Genomic DNA, 21,412 nt, shown 5'->3' with positions numbered 1-21,412 from the left:
CTAAATTTATTTTAAAAATCATGCATCTTATAGTGCCAGAGAATCTGAACCATAAAAGTGCTGGGGTTTTTTGATATGAGAGTAATTTCTTCATGGTAACTTATTATATGTAGTATTTATTTTACGTAGTACTAATTTCCTGTGGTGCAGCTTGTTTTACAGCTGTTTTTGTGCATGTCTGCTTCATTTTTGAAGGTCTAACCCACCTTGTTACTATGGATTTAAACCAGAAGGAGCTTCAAGATTTCTTCAGTATTCTCATGGATAATTTAAGAGCATCTGCCTTCCTATTACAGTATATTCAAGAAGAGGTGAGCCAGCTCGAACTTTTTTTAATTTTAATATTCTGGTGAATGTATACTTCCATTTCTTTGAACTGTCCCTAAAGAATTAAAATTGGAGGTATCCTGCTTACTGATCTGCTGTTTTATAAATTCAATTCTGTATATTTTAAATGTCTTAATCAGTAATTCATGTTTTTTACTCATCTCTTAAAATTGCCTTTTCTTTTGAGCCTCAAGTACTTAAAATTGTAATGATCATTGATTATAACAAATAAGTCAGTCTCACCATGTTTGGTCATGGCCCTTTTGTATATCTCCATCTTTCCACTCTGTCTCTGTTTATCCCTCTATTGTAGTTGGCAGCTATGTTCCTAATCACATCACCCAAGAAGAAAATATGCATCAGCACACACCTGTAATCCCAGCGACTCAGGAGTCTGAGACAGGATTATAAGTTTGAGACCTCAGCAACTTATTTAGACCTTGTCTCAGAATTTTTAAAAAGTCCTGCAGGATTAGCTTGGTGATAAAATGCTCCTGGGTCAAATCCTCAGTGCAAAATAAAATAAAAAAGAGTGAGAGAAAGAGAACCATCACAGTAGTTACATCTACTCATCTGATCCTCCTCTGTCCCATCCCACTGCCTCATCCCATCCAGGAAAACACTGTCCTGGATCTCTATCATTTTTTCCCTTTAATTTCCTTTTTAGATAGTTTCAGTTCATATATACAATGCTAAATTATATACGTATATTTACATTTTTAACTCTACAAGGAAAAACTGTAATCTTTTGAGTGTTTCACCTTGTGTTATATTAGTAGAATTATGTGTGTAACTGAAACTCATCCCACTATTTTATGTGCAGTTACCCATTTTGAGTAATGAGAGGTGCTCTTTGTGCACCTGCCTCTCAGCCTAGTCATCCTTTGTCTGTAGGAATTGCTTCTGCTATTATAATAGGTCCCCTGTGAACACGTTCAGTATGTCTCCAGTGGTACACAAACCAGTGTGTATCTCGGTGAAATTGCAAAATTGCGTGGTGTGTGAATGTTTAATTTTTCTAGAGCAGTTATGCCAACTTATATTCCCAATAGCAATGACATTGATATCCCATGGATCCATCTTTGTTTCAATACTTACACTACCAAATTTTAAAATTCACTTGAATGCCTGTGATACAGTATCTTGTCATTTTGATGGATGAATCTGATAATTAATGGGGTTGAATATGTCTTCAGGTATTCTTCCCCCTCATTGAGAATGTGTTACATCCATTCTGTCTATTCTGTAGCGGTTTCATTTGTGTAGTTCTTCCTGAGCTGTAGGTATTCTTTTTTCCATTCTTGATTTGTGGGTATTTGTTTCACTTAGGTTTCTCAGTTTGCAACTTATCCATTTCCCCCCCACCCTTCGGTACCAGGGATTGAACTCAGGGGCACTTAACCACTGAGCCACATCCCCAATCCCCAGCCCTATTTTGTATTTTATTTAGAGACAGGGTCTCACTGAGTTTCTTAGTGCCTCGCTTTTCCTGAGCCTGACTTTTGAACTCTTGATCCTCCTGCCTCAGCCTCCCAAGCCGCTGGAATTACAGGCACACGCCACCACACTCAGCAAACCTATCTAACTTTAATTGTCCTTGGGGAACATTGGTAAGCTAACTTATTAAGTATTTTTATTACAAAGTAAAATTCACACAACATAAAATTAACCATTTAAATGTGAAAATTCAGTAGAATTTAGTTCATTCACAATGTTCAGCAGCCACTATCTGTCTTGTCCCAGAACTTCTTCATCACCCCTGAACACCCTGAACCCATTAAGAATGACTCCCTATTTCTCTCACCCACCCCTCAGCCCCCATTGCCTGGCAAACACTAATCTGCTTCCTATCTCCAAGGATTTGACTGGTCTAGAGATTTCATATAAACAGACTTACAGAATTTATCCTTTTGTCTGGCTTCTTTCACTTAGCCAGAAGTGCATGATGGTGCTGGCTTCTCCACATTCCTATCAACACTTATTTCTGGTAATTTTTGGTTATAACCATCCTGGTGGATCTGAAGTGTTATCTCATTGTGATTTTGATTTGCATTCCCTAACAATTAATGACATTGAACTGACCATTTGCATACCTCCTTTGGATATATGTCCGTTCAAATCCTTTATCCATTTTTTTTTTTTTTTTTTTTTTTTTTTTTTGCGGTGCTGGGGATCAAACCCAGGGCCTTATGCTTGCATGGCAAGCACTCTACCAACTGAGATATATCCCCAGCCCCCTTTAACCATTTTCTAATTGAGTTGCCTTATTATTTTCATAGGAACACACACACACACACACACACATACACACATACACACACGGATAGAAGAATACATACTGAATTCGAGACTCTATATTGGGTAAATCATTTTCAAATATTTCCCCCATTTTGTAGATTGTCTCACTTTCTTGAAAGTGTCCCTGGATGTACAAAAAGTTACAATTTTGGTAAAGCTGGTGTAGCTATTTTTTTTTTTTTTTATTGATCTATACCTCCCCCACCTCCCGCCCCTGCCCCAATACCAGGATCAAACTCAGGGCCTTTTTTGGTTTGTTTTTTGAGACACTACATTGCCAAGACTGGGGGTCTTGACCTCCTAGACTTAAGCATGTATCTTCCTGCCTTGACCTCTTCAGTACTAGAACTGTAGTCATGTGTCCAGGTTCTGCTGTTATAATGTTTTGTGGTCATATCTACAAAAAAACTGTAAATCCAAGGTCATGTCAATTTGTCCCTGTTTTCTCTACATCTTGTAGTTCTAGCTATTCTGTGTAGATCATTAATCCATTTTTAGTTGTTTTCATATATGTTGTGAGGTAGGGGTCCAACCTCATTCTCTTGTATGTGGATATCTAATTTTCCAGCACCATTTAAAAATAATTATTCTTTCCCCCACTGAGTGACTTTAGCACCTTGTGGTCAAAAATCAATTGACCATAGATGTTTGGTTTATCTCTGGACTTTTGAGTTGGTCTGCATGTTTATCTTTTGTCAATACCACACTCAGTTTTGATTCAAATTGGGAATTTTTAGTTCTCCAATTTTGTTCTTTTTCAAGATTGTTTTGGCTCTTTGAAGCTTGCAATTCCATATAAATTTGAGAATTAGCTTTTCTGTTTATGCAAAAAAGTTCTTTGGAATTTTTTTTAATTTGTAGTAGTTATACATGACAACAGAATGTATTTCAATTCATTGTATATGAATGGAGCACAACTTTTTATTTCTTTGGTTGTACGTGATGTATTGTCACATCATTCATGTGATCATACCTGTACCTAGGGTAATGATGTCAGTCTCATTCCACCATCATTACCACTTCCATTCTTCCTCCCCTCCCTCGCCTCTGCCCATCCCAAGTTCCTCCATTCTTCTCTTGCCTTCCAGACCCCTCCCCATTATGGATCAGCATCCATATATCAGAAAACATTTGACCTTTGATTTTTGGGAATTGGCTTATTTTGCTTAGCATGATATTCTCCAGCTCCATCTATTTATCTGCAAATGCCATGATTTTCTCCTTTAAGGTTGAGTAATATTCCATTGTGTATATATATCACAGTTTCTTTATCCATTCATCAATTGAAGAGCATCTAAGTTGGTTCCATAACTTAGCTATTGTGAATTGAGCTGCTATAAAAATTGGTGTGCCTGCATCACCGTAGTATGCAGATTTTAAATCCTTCTGGGTATAGATTGAGGAGTGGCATAGCTGAGTCAAATGGTGGGTCCATTCCAAGTTTTCTAAGGAATCTCCATACTGCTTTCCAGAGTGGTTGCACTAATTTGCAGTCTACCAGCAATGTATGAGTGTAACTTTTTCCCCAAATTCTCGCCAACAGTTCTTGTTCCTTATATTCTTGATCATTATAATTCTGAATGAAGTGAAATGAGATCTTAGAGTTGTTTTGATTTGCATTTCTCTAATTACTAGAGATGTTGAAGAACATTTTTTCATATATTTGTTGATTGATTGTATACGTTCTGTGAAATATTTTCTCAGTTCCTTAACCCATTTTGATTGTATATCATTTTATGTGAAGAGTCTGCTCAGTTTCTTAGCCCATTTATTGATTGGGTTATTTGTATTTTGGTGTTAAGTTTTTTGAGTTCTTTATATATACCAAAGATGAGTGCTTTATCTGATGTGCATGTGGTACAGATTTTCTCCCACTCTGTAGGCGCTCTCTTCATGTTATTGTTTCTTTTGCTGAGAAGATTTAGCTTGAATTCATCCCATTTATTGATTTTTTTATTTTATTTCTTACACTTTAAGAGTCTTGTGAAGGAAGTCTGTTCCTAAGCTGATGTGATGAAGATTTAGACCTATTTTTTCTTCTTTTAGGCCCAGGGTCTCTGGTCTAATTCCTAGGTCGTTGATCCATTTTGAGTTGAGTTTTGTGCAGGGTGAGAGATAGGGGTTTAATTTCATTTTGAGGCATATGGATTTCCAGTTTTCCTAGCAATAAGATAGCTTGTTGAAGAAGCTCTCTTTTCTCTGATGTATGTTTGTGGCAACTTTGTCACATATAAGATAACTCTATTTATGTGGGTTCATCTCTGTATCTGCTATTCTGCACCATTGGTCTACCTGTCTATTTTGGTGCCAATACCATGCCATTTTTGTCACTATACCTTTGTAGTATATTTTAAGATCTGGTATTGTGATACCTCCTGCTTCATTTTTCTTAAGTATTGCTTTGGCTATTCTTGGTCTATTATTTTTCCAAATGCATTTCATAATTGCTTTCTCTGTTTCTATGAGGAAAAACATTGGGATTTTAATTGGAATTGCATTAACACTTTTGATAGTATGTCCACTTTGACAATATTAATTCTGCCTATCCAAGAACATGAGAGATCTTTCCATCTTCTAAAGTCTTTTTTAATTTCTTTCTTTAGTGTTCTGTAGTTTTCATTGTAGAGGTCTTTCACATCTTTTGTGTTGGATTGATTTCCAAGTATTTTATTTTTCTTTGAGGTTATTGTGAATGGGGTAGTTTTCCTAATTTCTCTTTCAGAGGATTTATCACTGATGTATAGAAATGCATTAGATTTATGGGTAGTGATTTTATATCCTGCCACTTTGCTGAATTCACTTATTAGTTCATCAGTAAATAGTGGAAGTATGAGTTCCTCTTTTCCTATTTGTATCCCTTTAATTGCTTTTGTATAATTGCTCTGGCTAGATTTTCAAGGATGATGTTGACTAGAAGTGGTGAAAGGCCATCCCTATCTTGTTTCAGTTTTTATAGGGAATGCTTTCAATTTTTCTCCATTTAGAATGATGTTGATTTTGAACTTAGCATAGATAGGTTTTGCAATGTTGAGGTATGTTCCTATATTCCCATTTTTTTTCTCATGTTTTGAACATGAAGGGGTGGTATATTTTGTCAAATCCCTTTACTGCATCAATTGAGATGATCATGATTCTTATCTTTTAGTCTGTTGATGTAATGAAGTAACGTTTATTGATTCGTTTATGGAACCACCCTGTGTCCCTGTGATGAACTCCACTTGATTATAGTGCACTATCTTTTTAATGTGTTTTTGTATGTGATTTGCCAGAATTTTGTTAAGAATTTTTGCATGTATGTTCATTATGGATATTGCTCTGAAATTTTCATTACTTGATGTGTCTGGCTGTTTTTGGTATCAGGGTGATTCTAGTTTCATAGAATGACTTTGGAAGGGTTTCCTCCTTTGCTTTATCATGGAATACTTTGAGGAGTATTGTAATAGTTATGCTTTTCAGGTCTCGTAGAACTCAACTGGTTCTGGGGTTTTCTTGGTTGGTAAGCTAGCTTTTATGGCGTCTTCTATTTCATTGCTTGAAATTGATCTGTTTAAATTGTGAATGTCCTCCTGATTCAGTTTGAGTAGTTCATATGTCTCTAGAATTTTGTCAATGTGTTCATGGTTTTCTATTTTCTTGGAGTACAAAATTTCAAAATCGTTTCTTATTTTCCTCTATATTTTAATAGTGTCCATTGTGATATTTCTTTTTTCATCATGAATTTTAATAATTTGAGTTTTCTCTTTCTTCCTTCTTGTTAGTGTGGCTAGGGATTAATCAATTTTATTTATTTTTTCAAAGAACCAACTGTTTGTTTTGTCAATTATTTTCAGTTGTTTCTTTTGTTTCAGTTTCATTGATTTCAGTTCTGATTTTAATTATTTCCTATCTTCTACTTTTGGTGTTGATTTGTTCTTTTTGTTCTAGGGCTTTGCAATGTAATGTTAGGTCTTATATTTGTTGACTTTAATGCTTTTAATGAATGAGCTCAATGCAATGAACTTTCCTCTTAGTACTGCTTTCATAGTGTCCCAGAGATTTTGATATGTTATATCAGTATTCTCATTTAAACATCTTCCCTGATGTCTTCTGTTATCCATGCACCATTGAGTAGCGTGATATTTAGTCTCCAGGTGTTGGACTAGCTTCTATTTTTTATTTTATCATTGATTTCTGATTTCATTCCATTGTGATCCAAAAGAATGCAGAGTAGTTTCTCTATATTTTTTTTATTTGCTAAGAGTTGATCTGTGGAGTAACATATGGTCTATTTTAGAGAAGAATGCATGTGCAGCTGAGAAAAAGTATATTTACTTGTTTATGGGTGGAATATCCTATATATGTCTGTTAAGTCTAAGTTATTGATTGTGTTATTGAGTTCTGTGGTTTCTTTGATCAGTTTTTGTTTGGAAGGTCTGTCCAATGATGAGAGCAGAGGGTGTGTTAAAGTCACCCAGTATTATGGTGTTGTGGTCTATTTGATTTTTGAAATTGAGAAGGATTGAATCAATGTATGTAGATGCTCCTTTGGGGCATAAGTATTATTGATTGTTATATCTTATTGATATATGATTTGTTAATGTGTGAAATGTCCTTTATCCCTTCTCTGATTAGAAGTTCCCTGTATCTGATAGAAGAATGGAAACCCCTGCTTTCACATTTCATTAGAATGATATGTTTTTTCACTTTCAGTCTGTGGGTATCTTTTTCTACGAGATGGGTCTCTTGAAGGCAGCAGATTGTTGGGTCTTTCTTTTTAATACAATCTGCAACTCTGTGTCTTTTGATTATTGAATCAGGGTTATTAATGTGATATGATTTCTATTCCTGGTCATTTTGGCTTATTTTTGGTTTTTAACTTGACTTGGTTTTTCCTTTGTTTGGCTTTTCCTTTAGGGTAGTTCCTCCATTTGCTGACTTATATTGTTGTTTTTCATTTCCTTATGAAATGTTTTTCTGAGAATGTTCTGTAGTGCAGGTTTTCTAGTTGTAAATTCTTGTAACTTTTCTTATGGTCTCCTTAGGGAAGGCAGCATATTGTTGGGTCTTTTCTTAAATCCATTCTGCAAGTCTTTGTCTTTGAATAAATGAGTTTACACCATTCCATTCAGGGTTATTTTGGGATATGATTTGTATTTCTGTTGATTTTGGTTTATTTTTGTTTTGTTTTGTTTTATTTTTTTCCTTTTTTTATTATTGTAAATAAATAAGATACATGTTGTTTCTCTGTACATGGAGTAAAGGCATACCATTTGTGTAATCATAAATTTACATAGGGTAATGTTGTTTGATTCATTCTGTTATTTTTTCCTTCCCCCCTCCCCTCCCACCCCTCTTTTCCCTCTATACAGTCCTTACGTCCTCCATTCTTGCGCACATCCCTAACCCTAAACCTAAACCTAACCCTAACACTAACCCCTCCCACCCTCCATTATGTGTCATCATCAGCTTATCAGAGAGATCATTTGACCTTTGTTTTATTGAGATTGGCTTATCTCACTTAGCATGATGTTCTCCAACTGCATCCATTTGCCTGCAAATGCCATAATTTTATCATTCTTTATGGCTGAGTAATATTCCATTGTGTATATATACCACAGTTTCTTAATCCATTCATCAATTGAAGGGCATCTAGGTTGGTTCCACAATCTGACTATTGTGAATTGACCAGCTATGAACATTGATGTGGCTGTATCTCTGTAGTATGCTGATTTTAAGTTCTTTGGGTATAGGCCAAGGAGTGGGATACTGGGTCAAATGGTGGGTCCTTTCCAAGTTTTCTAAGGAATCTCCACACTGCTTTCCAGAGTGGCTGCACTAATTTGCAGCTGCACCAGCAATGTATCAGTGTACCTTTTTCCCCACATCCTTGCCAACAACTATTGTTGCATGTGTTCTTGATAATCACCATTCTAATTGGGGTGGGATGGAATCTCAGGGTGGTATGGATTTGCATTTCTCTTATTACTAGAGATGTAGAACATTTTTTCATATGTTTTGTTGATTGCTTGTAGATCTTCTGCGAAGTGTCGGTTCATTTCCTTAGCCCATTTGTCGATGGGGTTATTTGCATTCTTGGTGTAGAGTTTTTGAGTTCTTTATATATTCTGGAGATTAGTGCGCTATCTGAAGTATGATTGGCAAAGATATTCTCCCACTCTGTAGGCTTTCTTCTCATTCCAGATAGTTTCCTTTGCTGAGAGAAAGCTTTTTAGGTTGAATCTATCCCAGTATTTGATTCTTGCTTTTATTTCTTGTGCTATGGGAGTCCTGTTGAGGAAGTCTGATCCTAAGCCGACATGTTGAAGATTTGTACCTACTTTTTCTTCTATAATCTACAGGGTCTCTGGTCTGATTCCAAGGTCCTTGATCCATTTTGAGATGAGTTTTGTGCATGGTGAGAGATAAGGGTTTAGTTTCATTCTGTTGCATATGGATTTCCAATTTTCCCTGCACCATTTGTTGAAGAGGCTATCTTTTCTCCATTGCATATTTTTGGCACCTTTGTCTAGTATGAGAAAATTGTATTTATTTGGGTTTGTGTCTGTGTCCTCTATTCTGTACCATTGATCTACCTGTCTATATTGGTGTCAATATCATGCCGTTTTTGTTACTATTGCTTTGTAGTAGAGTTGAAGATCTGGTATTGCAATACCCCCTGCTTCACTCTTTCTGCTAAGGATTGCTGTAGCTATTCTGGGTTTCTTATTCTTCCAGATGAATTTCATGATTGCTTGTTCTATTTCTGTAAGGTACATTATTGGGATTTTATCTGGAATTACATTGAATTTGTACAGCACTTTTGGTAGTATGGCCATTTTGACAATATTAATTCTGCCTATCCAAGAACATGGGAGATCTTTCCATCGTCTAAGGTTTTCTTTAATTTCTTTCTTTAGTGTTCTGTAGTTCTCATTGTAGAGGTCTTTCACCTCTTTTGTGAGATTGATTCCCAACTATTTTATTTTTTTCGAAGCTATTGTGAATGGGGTAGTTTTTCTAATTATTCTGTCCAACGATTCATCACTTATGTATAAAAATGCATTAGATTTATGAGCATTGATCTTATATCCTGCTACTTTACTGAATTCACTTATGAGTTCTAAGACTTTTCTGGTGGAATTTCCTGGTTCCTCTAAGTATATAATCATATCATCAGCAAATAGGCATAGTTTGAGTTCTTCTTTTCCTATTCGTATCCCTTTAATTTCTTTGGTCTGTCTAATTGCTCTGGCTAGAGTTTCAAGGACAATATTGAATAGAAGTGGTGAAAGAGGGCATCCCTGCCTTGTTCCAGTTTTTAAGGGAATGCTTTCAGTTTTACAACATTTGGAATGATATTAGCCATGGGCTTAGCATAGATGGCCTTTACAATGTTAAGAAATGTTCCCACTATCCCTATTTTTTCTAGTGTTTTGAGCATGAAGGGATGCTGTATTTTATCGAACGCTTTTTCTGTATCTATCGAAATAATCATGTGATTCTTGACTTTAAGCCTATTGATATGGTGAATGACATTTATTGATTTCCTGATGTTGAACCAACCTTGCATCCCTGGGATGAAACCCACTTGATCATGGTGCACTATCTTTTTAATATATTTTTGTATGCGATTTGCTAAAATTTTGTTGAGAATTTTTGTGTCAATGTTCACTAAGGATATTGGTTTGAAATTTTCTTTCCTCAATGTGTCTCTGTCTGGTTTAGGTATCAGGGCAATATTGGCATCAAAGAATGAGTTTGGGAGGGTTCCCTTCTCTTCTGTTTCATGGAATACTTTGAGAAGTATTGGAATGAGCTCTTCTTTAAAGGTTTTGTAGAACTCGGCTGAGAACCCATCTGGTCCTAGACTTTTCTTTGTTGGTAGGCTTTTGATGACTTCTTCTATTTCATTACTTGAAATTGGTCTATTTCAATTGTGTATGTCCTCCTCGTTCAGTTTAGGTAATTCATGTCTCTAGAAACTTGTTGATGTCTTCGAAATTTTCTATTTTGTTGGAGTATAGATTTTCAAAATAGCTTCTAATTATTTTTTATTTTCAATCGTGTCTTGTGATAATTCCTTATTCATTCTGAATTTTAGCAATTTGAGTTTTCTCCCTCTTTCTCTTTGTTAGTGTGGCTAAGGGTTTATCGATTTTGTTTATTTTTTCAAAGAACCAACTATTTATTTTGTCAAATTTTTGTATTGTTTCTTTTATTTCAATGTCATTGATTTCAGCTCTGATTTTAATATTTCCTGTCTTCTGCTGCTTTAGGTGGTGGTCTGTTCTTCTTTTCTAGAGCTTTGAGCTGTAGTGTTAAGTCGTTTATTTGTTGATTTCTACTTCTTTTGTTGAATGTGCCCCGTGAAATAAATTTTCCTCTAAGTACTGCTTTCATATTGATCCAGAGATTTTTATATGATGTCTCTTTGTTTTCATTTACCTCTAAGAATTTTTTAATTTCCTTCCTGATATCTTCTGTTTTCCATTCATCATATAATAGCATATTGTTTAATCTCCAGGTGTTGGAATAGTTTCTGTTTTTTACTCTTTCATTTATTTCTAACTTCAATCCATTATGATCTGGTAGAATACATGGTAGTGTCTCTATCTTCTTGTATTTGCTAACATTAGCTTTGTGGCATAATATATGGTCTATTTTAGAGAAGGATCCATGTGCTGCTGAGAAGAAAGTGTATTCTCTCTTTGTTGGATGGTATATTCTATAAATGTCCATTATGTCTACATTATTGATTGTGTTATTGAGATCTATGGTACTTTGTTCAATTTTTGTTTGGAAGATCGGTCCAGTGGTGAGAGAGGTGTGTTAAAATCACCTACTATTATTGTGTTATGGTCTATTTGATTTCGGGAATTGAGAAGGATTTGTTTGACATACATGGATGAGCCACTGTTTGGGGCATAGATATTTATGATTGTTATGCTTTGCTGATTTATGCTTCCCTTAAGCAGTATGAAATATCCTTCTTTATCCCTTCTGACTAACTTTGGCTTGAAGTCCACATTATCTGAAAAGATAATGGATACCCCAGCATTTTTGCTGAGTCCATGTGCATGGTATGTTTTTCCCCATCCTTTCACCCTTAGTCTATGGGTATCTTTTTCTATGAGGTGAGTCTCTTGCAGGCAACATATTGTTGGATCTTTCTTTTTAACCCAATCTGCCAGTCTATGTCTTTTGATTGATGAGTTCAGGCCATTAACATTCAGGGTTATTATTGAGATACGATTTATATTCCCAGTCATTTGGTTCTTTTTTTTTTTTTTTTTTTTTTTTTTTTGACACAACTTGGTTTCTCCTTTACTTGACAATTCCTGTAGTGTAGTTCCTCCCTTTGCTGATTTGCTTCTTTGTTTTTCATCTCTTCCTCATGGAATATTTTGCTGAGAATGTTCTGTAATGCTGGCTTTCTTTTTGTAAATTCTTTTAGCTTTTATTTATCATGGAAGGATTTTATTTCATTGTCAAATCTGAAGGTACGTTGCTGGGTATAAGATTCTTGGTTGGCATCCATTTTCTTTCAGGGCTTGAAAAATGTTGTTCCAGGCCCTTCTAGCTTTTAGGGTCTGGATTGAAAAAATGCTGATATCCGTATTGGTTTCCCCCTGAATGTAATTTGGTTCTTTTCTCTCACAGCCTTTAAAATTCTGTCTTTATTTTGTATGTTAGGTATTTTCATTATAATGTGCCTTGGTGTGGGTCTGTTGTAATTTTGTGTATTTGGAGTCCTATAAGCCTCTTGAACTTGATTTTCCATTTTATTCTTCAGATTTGGGAAATTTTCCAATATTATTTCATTGAATAGATTGTTCATTCCTTTGGTTTGTTTCTCTAAGCCTTCCTCAATCCCAATAATTCTTAAATTTGGCCTTTTCATGTTATCCCATAATTCTTATAGATTCTGTTCATGATATCTTACCATCTTCTCTGTTTGGTCAACTTTGTTTTCTATATTAAATAATTCGTCTTCAATATCTGAGGTTCTGTCTTCCAATAAGATAGGTGTTCTATCCTATTTATGCTTTTTATGGAGTTCTTAATTTGGTTTATTGGTTCCTTCATTTCAAGGATTTCTGTTTGGTTTTTTTTCTAATATCTCTAACTCTTCATTGAAATGATCTTTTGCTTCCTGTATTTGCTCTTTTAACTGTTGATTGGTGCAATCATTCAATGCCTGCATTTGCTCTTTCATGTCATCATTCAGTGCCTGCATTTGCTCTTTCATCTCATTGTTTGCTTCCCTGATCATTTTAATTTTGTACATTCTGAACTCCCTTTCTGTCATTTCTTCTGCCATGCTGTCATTGGATTTTATTGATGTAACATCTAGATTTGTTTGGGGCATTTTCTTCCCTTGTTTTCTCATATTGTTCAGGTATCAGTGTTTCTCTGAGATATTGCAGATTTCCTCTATTTCTTATAGTGTCCCTGAAGACTTCTAATATATCCCCTCTTAGCCTTCAGTAGCCCAAAGTCTTGGAGGAAGTTGATAATGAAGTGCTCCACAAGGAAGCTGCCTCTCTAGGGGTGGTGGCCTTCAGGTGAGGTATATTCCCTGCTAGTGGGCAGAGGTGCCTCCACTTGTTGACCAGTGTTCATCCAAAGGGGAATGAGGCTGTGGGCTGAGGCAAGGCCTGTTTGGGCCTGTGTCTCTGGTTTTACCGTCCTTGTGGGAAAACCCCACCCGGCAGGGAAGACTCACCTGGTGGGGAGGTCTCGCTGGTCAGTTCCCCTCCTAGAGGTTCCCCTCAATCCACAGCTACCGCCTGGGCTGGGTAGCCTTCCTCTGCAATGTACCCAGGGGCCTGGACCTACCTCCTGGGCCTCGGAACCCCGCCCTGCTCAGAAGAGTCTCTTTAGGCTGCCCCTCCTCAGAGAAGGTGCCAGCAGTCCTGGAACCTTCCCTCTGCCCCTCAGCTTATCTCTGTCTGGCTCTTCCACCAAGAACACGCCTTGGTCCTGGGTCGTGCTCTGCACTATTTTTGTTTTTCTAACTTGGTATCCTTTGACCAACTTTTCCTTTAGTGTATTTTCTCCCTTTATGGCTTTCATTGTTGTTTTTCATTTCCTCTTCATGGAATATTTTGCTGAGAATGTTCAGTAGTGCAGGCTTTTCTAGTTGTAAATTCTTGTAACTTCTGTTTATCATGAAGAGTTTTTTTTAATCATCAAATCTGAAGTTTCATTTGCTGGATATAAGATTCTTGGTTGGCATTCATTTTCTTGGTACATGTTGTTCCAGTACCTGCTATCTTTGAGGGTCTGAGTTGAAATATCTGCTGAGATCTGCATTGGTTTTTCCCTATATGTAAAATGATACTTTTCTCTTGCAGCCTTTAAAATTCTATCTTTATTTTTGTATGCTAGGCATTTTCATTATAATGTGATAGATCATTTGGTATGGATCTATTCTAAATATTGTACATTTGGTGTCCTGTAATCCTCTTGTATTTGATTTTTCCATTTCATTTTTCAGGTGTGGGAAATTTCATGTTATTATTTATTGAAAAGGTTGTGCATTCCTTTGGTTTGTCTCCATGCCTTCCTCTAGCCCGATAATTCTTAAATCTGGTCTTTTCATGTTATCCCATATTTTTGGAGGTTCTTTTCATGGTTTCTTACCATCTTCACTGTGTGGGCAACTTTATTTTCAAGATTATATATTTTGTCTTCATTGCCTGAGGTTCTGTCTTTCAGATGATCTGGTTAGTCAGTGATGCTTTCTATTGAGTTTTTAGTTTGGTTTATTGTTACTTCATTTCAAGGATTTCTGTGTTGTTGTTGTTTCTTTTAATTTTCAGAATCTCTTATCTCCTTTGTGAAGTAATCTTTTCCTTCCTGCATTTGCTCCATATTTTCTTTACTGAAGTGATCTTTGTTGGCTGCATTTGCTCTCTTATATTATCCTTTACTTTGCAGATCATTTCAATTATGTACATTCTGAACAACTTCTCTGACATTTTTTCTACTGTCCTGTCAAAGAATTCTCTTACTGTAGCATCTTGCTTTGTTTGGGGCACTTTCTTCTTATTTTTTCTTGTTGTTAATGTGTCTTCCCCTCTAACAGTGCAGATCCCAGGTAGCACAGTTTCTACCCTGTATATTTATAGTATCCCTGCAGATTTCTGATACCTCACCATTAAGGGGGAGAACTATATTAAACGCACCCAAAGCAAACAATATGTAACCTTAAATCAAATAGCCTCTATTAAGATGTTTACAGTTTTGTTGCAATAAACAGAAATGATGTTTTGATTATTGTCTACAGTATGAATAGTAGGTTTGCAGTAGTGTCTACAGCTTCTAAGAACAAAGAATGAGGACAAAGAACAAGGGTGTAGGATGTGATGTTTATGAAGTAGGAGGTGAGAATATAGAGCTATTATATCATGGGAAAAGTGAAAGAGGAATCAATAGATGTTGGCTGTTATCCAAAGAGAAGAGAGAAAGGGACTCTCAGGTGTAACTAATCCTGCAGGGACCTTTGTATTGGGCTTCTGGGCCCTGACTGGTGTCCTGTGATGGAAACTACCCCAACTAAAGATGGTGGTGGTGTCAGCAGAAGGAACCCAAGATGGTGGCAGAGGTGTCCCAGGATGGAGGTGACCACTTTAAGAGATGGGGCTGTGAAGGCAGGCCGTGTAGTGGGTTGGGCACCCTGTTTGGATATGTAGTGCTGTTGCCTGCATTGGTGTGGTTGACAGTTGTCTCCATGCCCTGTCCTAAGGTGGAGGCTACCTCACTGGGGGAGCTATGGCAGCAGCTGCAAGTGTCCTAAGATGGAGGTGGGCCTGGGGAGCCACAAGTTGGAGATGGGAAGCTGCAGTGAGGTCTCACTGTCCTCTGTGCAGGCGTGATCACTATCCTCCAGGTCCTTGGGATTTTAGAGGGATTGTATTAAATCTGTGGGTCACTTTGAACAGTATTGCCATCTTAATATTTCTTACCATGTATTCAGATATTAATTCTTCACTGTACAGATCTGTCACTTTCTTGGTTAAGTTAAATTTATTCATAAGTGTGTTATTTTTTGGATGTTACTGTAAATAGAATTTTGTTTGTTGGAGTGTCCTGCATATTACTCTGGTACCCTGCAATTCTGCAATATTTATTTTTTAGCTGTAGTGGTTTGTTAACGTGTGTGTGTGTGTGTATACTTTATTGTTTCCTGCATATAGGAATAGGTCACCTGCAAATGGAATTAGTTTGACCTCTTCTTTTGTAATTTGAGTTTTTTTCATTTTCTTTTCATGCCTGATATTTCTGGATAGAACATTCAGTGGAGTGTTAAACACAAGTAGTGAAAACATCATCCTTGAATCAATCCTGAACTTAAAGGTAAAACTTTCACTCTTTCACCATTAAGTCTGATGTTGGCCATGGGTTTTTCATAAATACCCTTTATCATATCAGGTAACTATCCTTCAGTTCCTCATTTTCCGAGTCTATCATGAAAAGGTATTGGATTTGTCAAGTGCTTTTTCTATGTAGAAGTAGTTGTGCATTTTCTCCCTTTATTAATTCTAGTGTGTGTTTGTGTATGTGTATGTGTTGTGAATTCCTTTATTTTGTTCATTTTTCTTTATTTTTCCTCCATTTATTTAATTTATTTAGGAGATGGGCTCTTGCTATGTTGCGTAGGTTGGTCTCAAACTCTTGGGTTCAAACAGTTGATCTTCTTGCCTCATCCGCCTGGGTAACTGGGACCACAGATGTGCAGCACCATCTGTGGCTATTACTTTCTTTCGCACCCTTATAGGTAGCATACTAGAAAATTCCTTGGCTCAGTTATCTCAGGTTTTTTTCTTAAGCTGATTTATTTCTATCAATAAACCAGTTACTGAGCTTCTCATTTAGACCATGACTTCTTCCTCCTAGTTTTCTTCTTAAAATATTTTAAAAATATTTTTTAGTTGTCAGTGGACCTTTATTTTATGTATTTATTATTCATTCATTCATTCATTCATTCATTTATATGTGGTGTTGAGGATTGAACCCAGGGCCTCACACATGCCAGGCAAGTAGTCTACCACTAAGCCACAACCCCAGCCCTCTTGTTCTTTTTCATTACAACTGTTCATTCTTAAATGAATGATTTCCTTTCATAACCTCTGAAGAGCAATTGGTCTGTTTTGATTAGAATCCTTTTATATGTTTTACTAATGTTTTCCTTGGTTGTCATATCTTCGCTAGGGTGGGTTTTTGCTCTTTGATGTTTGTTGAGACAAAGACATACATGAAATCATTTAAAGAATTCCAGAAAAATGAAGTGCCTAAGTGAAAATATGTTTTGCTGCCTTGCTCCCTGAGACCATGGGAAGAGTTAGGCTTTCTCGTAGATGCACTGATCCATGTGATCATGATAGATGCACCTGTGTATCCTTCTTTAAATCAAATTTTTGTGCGTTTTCAAAGTTTCTCATATGGTAGGCATCATACAATGTGCTTGGTGTCAATACTACTGATATTAAAATTGACTGGTATAATTGTGAGGAAAAAAACAATAGTCCGGCCATCTCCACCTGCCTTTGTCAGGCCGGGACCCCAAGGAACCCTTGCGGGGGTCGGGGCCGAGGACCGCCCATGTGGAAGTCTTCACTGCAGTGGCTGCCCACCCTACCATCTACTCTTGCTCCACACCGTCAACATGCTGGTGCTCATGTCCAGTCTGCTGGACTGTTTCTGCTCACTGTTCTGGAAGGAGGAGATGGAGCTGATGCTGGTGAGGCTGCAGTACAAGACCACCTTTGTCAGTATCAGATCAATTCAGTGAAGATATGATACCCACAGTGGGCTTCAACGTGAGGAAAGTGACTAAAGGTAACGTCACAATAAAGATCTGGGACGCAGGAGGACAACCTGAATTCCAGGGCATGTGGGAATGGTTTTGAAGAAGAGTCAACACCATTGTTTACATGATAGATTCTGCAGATGGTGATAAGATAGAAGCCTCTTAAAATGAACTACATAATCTTCTAGATAAAGCACAGTTACAAGGAATTCCAGTACTAGTACTTGGAAACAAGAGAGCTCTTCCAAATGCCTTGGATGAGAAGCAGCTAATTGAAAAAATGAATCTGCTGTTCAGGATAGAGAAATTTGTTGCTATTCAATTTCTTGTAAAGAAAAGGATAATATAGATATCACACTTCAGTAGCTTATTCATTTACATTCAAATCTAAATCTAGAAGAAACTGAAACATCTCCTGAAGTCTTCCAATTCCTCTTGGCTATAATCCTAGAATTATTATCTATTCCTCTGAAGTGCTTCCCACAATACAGTCCTTCCTAAACCCAAGAAATTCCCTTTTTCAGAGTTTATTTCTCATGTACACTGCTGAAGATGTGTATCCCTAGTCCTTCATAAAGAATCAGCTAGAGTTGTCATGATAAAGTCGGCAAACATGAAAAGGCTTCTCACATGTAATTGTCTTAAACTGTGTGTAGGGCTTTTTACACACACACACACACCCTCCTTAAATCAAGAAAATTGCATATTTCAAGACTGGACTTTCTGAACCAGTGTTTTATATCGTTTTTCAGTAAATATCTATAATACTTCATTATAGAGTTCAGTAGCTTAATACTGGTATGGACTTGATACAGCATGAAATTTCTAGTGCCATGCACAGTATGTAGAAAACCTTTAAGCCTGACTTATGTGAGATATAAACATAATGTTTGTCTTGCCTCACAAATGCATGTGAAATGTATAACTACACCTTAAAATTAAGAAATGATCTGCAAAGAATAAGCAGAGGCACCAGATCAATGTTGGTTCTTTTTATTGGAGACATCCTACCTGATGAATTTTAAGAACATTCTGCTTTCTGAGAATCTTTTATCAACAGATGGCAGTGGGGATGTGGGAAGAGATGAGCGTGCTGTTTTGTATCTGTTCAGATCATTACTATTTTTTTTTTCCTTTTAACATGCTTTTTTAACGGGTTTGGAATTGAAGATTTTCTCAAAAATCTTTCATCAGTTTAGAGCATTCCAACCAATATAATAAAATCTGTTAAGAATGTTAAAAAAAAAAGAAAGGAAAAAAACAAGATAATGGAAGCCAGGCACAGTGTGGTACATGCTGTAATCCCAGCAACTTGGGAGACAGAGATAGGAGTATCCTTTAATGAAATAACAATTTAATGAAATGATTAAATTTTAAGAACATAATTTGAAAATTCTGCCAAGTTGAATTCAGAAACAAACTGCAGTTCAGTTTCAAAACAGTTTTTCTTCCCTGTAGTCAGACCTTGAAAGTGGGTACATCTTTGACTCTGATAATCACTAGCTCATATTACTTCAGTTTTCAACATTACAGAAAACCACTGCTTGCCACCAGAGCTGCTCCAAGTGGCTCCACTTACGGAAAACCGCGGCTTCTTTGCCTGACTGCTCCAAGTGGCTCGGCGCCGCTTCTTGCGCTTACAGCCCGACCAGCAGGACAGAAGACACGTACACTTCAGAGGTTCATGAAGCAGCTTCCCGTTTATTCAAATAACACCCTCAATATATAAGCAGTCTCATGCATAAGCAATTGTAACCAGATATGTCCATCCAATCCTGTTAAAGGTCAAGCGATCACTCCCTCGAGCATACATGTAAAGTATATCTGTCCATGCGCTAGGCAGCTGAACTGATTATCATACAGCCAATTGTAAATGCGTTCTGCCGTTCTCCAAGCATAATCAGGACGCCGTTTGCTCTCTGCCAGTCGCCATCTTTAGATGCACGTGGCATAACCCTGGGCCCCGGGTTTCGCCCGCCACAAACATTAAAAAGATTCCAGGTCAGGTACCATGACACATGCCTGTAAACCCAGAAATTTGGGAGACTGAGACAGGAGGGATTGCAAGTTCTATGTCAACCTCAGTGATTTAGTGAGACCTATTTCAAAATACAAAATAGAGAAAAGGGATGGGGACACAGCTCAGTGGTAAAGCACTCTAATCTCTACACCCCACCCACAAAAAAAAGATTCTAAAGTAGCAGGTGATACTTCAGTTGGTTTTGTTTACTTTTTGTTTTAGGACTCTTTTTAAAAACAGTACAGGATAGAATGTCCTTTCACAAATTGGTTTCTTCAGCATGTGGTAATAACCATGATGTTGGATAGTCATCTCTGGACCACACTAATTTGGAATTTGACAGTTAATTTAGATTTAAATTGGGTGACTATCCACCTTATATAGTGAAACTGCATGTAATTGAGATTCATGAGAGGAGTTTGTGTTCACTTTATAGAAGCATCTTCATGTTGGCTATTTGTTGGCATAGAGATCTGAGCTAATCATTGATTATCCTATTGTTTTCTTAAAAGAAATCTGAGTCTCTCACACCTAATTAGTACTTCCTTCCTAGGTAGTCAGTCATTCCTTCAATTTCCAAAAGAGACTTTTGTTTTGAACTTCTCTGTTTGCAAAACTTCCAAGGAATCAGAGGGCAGTTTTGAGTGTTTTGGAATATTACTTTTCATTGACTGTGAGCACAGCCTCTTAGAGACATGGTGGTAATCTCCAACCTCTTGTCTGTCACAAATCCCAGATTACAGGAACGAAGTCGTAGTGACCAAGTCTCCAGCCTCAACCAAGAGGTAGGTCGGATCTTATACCTGTCCTTTGTTTTCCTTCTGAGGATGGTTCTCATCAAGTACCATTCTCAACCACATTAGTACCCCTAGAATCCCTTCCTTATCTTCCATGGACTGATTTTAAGATTGTCCTGCCAACTCTGTTTTCAGTTTCTCTCCCCTGACATCCCAGCCTGTGACTGCCAGTCATATTTCTTGACCAAAGCCATCCAGATCTGGGGACTACTAATTAGCACCTCTTACCCTTCCAGATGGGCAACCACTTTTGGGTCTTTTAAGTTTGCCCCTTAAAACTTGTGAATGTACCTTGTGGTTGTTTACTGCCTCTTATTCAAAGAACCAAGTTAACTTATTAACAAAAATGAGAGGCCACATATTGGTACATGTTAAATGGTAACATTTTAAAGAAACGAAAGCACCCTGAGCTATACAGAGTGGGCCACCCTGAGTCTGTACAGTGAGGTTAGCCTGAAGTAACTGCTGAGTCAGGGATACAGTACTTAAAATTGGATTTTGGATGAGAGAATTTCATATGGTATTATTTTCTGTAGTAGTCCATCCACTGAATAGGGAAAGAACAAAAACACAGGTAAGAGTAAAGGGTTTTTTTCCTTAAAAAAAGTCTTCTAAAATGATTTTCCAGTTGAATACTTTATCCCTGTGGATCATTGTTGAGTCCTGTGGCATGAAAGAAAACATCATAAAGTATCTCCACACTGGACCCAGGTGCTGTTAATATCGAAAAATGAGAAGAGAGGTCCATAGTAAACCATGTTTTCATAAATGTTACAGATAAGTTGACATTATCAATTAAGCATGACAATGTGTACATTTAGTATATTAAGTAAAATAAGTTGATCATGGGACAAAACCATTCCATGACCTCATTCTTATGGCCTACCTCCCAAGCAAAGCCAGGATTGTCTCCACCCCACATGCCTTCTCTAAGCTTTATCATTGGGTCTCCTTTTGTCTGTTTGATTCCGTTGTAGGAAACCTTGAGGCATTTCAGAACATAAACATTTCAATCAGCTTTTCTAAACATTTGTTTAAAGGCTGATTAATTTTTTATTTTTCTCTGATTTTCATGATTTTTAAAAATTAAGATGAAGCACATAATATATAATTGTCCCTTGGCATCTACAGGGGATTAGTTCCAGGATCCACCTCAGACACTGAAATCCACAGATG

The 21,412-nt window shown here is 36.9% G+C and overlaps 2 protein-coding genes across 2 annotated transcripts in view; both read left to right on the top strand.

The window, feature by feature from the left end:
- LOC306655702 (phosphoribosyl pyrophosphate synthase-associated protein 2-like) overlaps nt 1-17,401 on the top strand; it is a gene marked incomplete at its 3' end in the record, with an annotated part of 395,253 nt that extends 377,852 nt beyond the window's left edge. The window contains exons 4-5 of the mRNA XM_079130350.1: nt 196-311; nt 17,330-17,401. Of these exons, the coding sequence (XP_078986476.1) occupies nt 196-311; nt 17,330-17,401 (188 nt within the window). The remainder of the gene's footprint in view (nt 1-195; nt 312-17,329) is intronic.
- Nucleotides 1-21,412, top strand: part of PRPSAP2 (phosphoribosyl pyrophosphate synthetase associated protein 2) — a 212,222-nt gene that overhangs the window by 15,114 nt on the left and 175,696 nt on the right. The window lies entirely within an intron of this gene.

The sequence above is a fragment of the Sciurus vulgaris genome, assembly GCF_902686455.1.
Source record: "Sciurus vulgaris genome assembly, chromosome: 3".
Taxonomy (NCBI): domain Eukaryota; kingdom Metazoa; phylum Chordata; class Mammalia; order Rodentia; family Sciuridae; genus Sciurus; species Sciurus vulgaris.
Note: the sequence above shows the minus strand (reverse complement) of the source record. Positions and strands in the feature narration are given on the sequence as shown.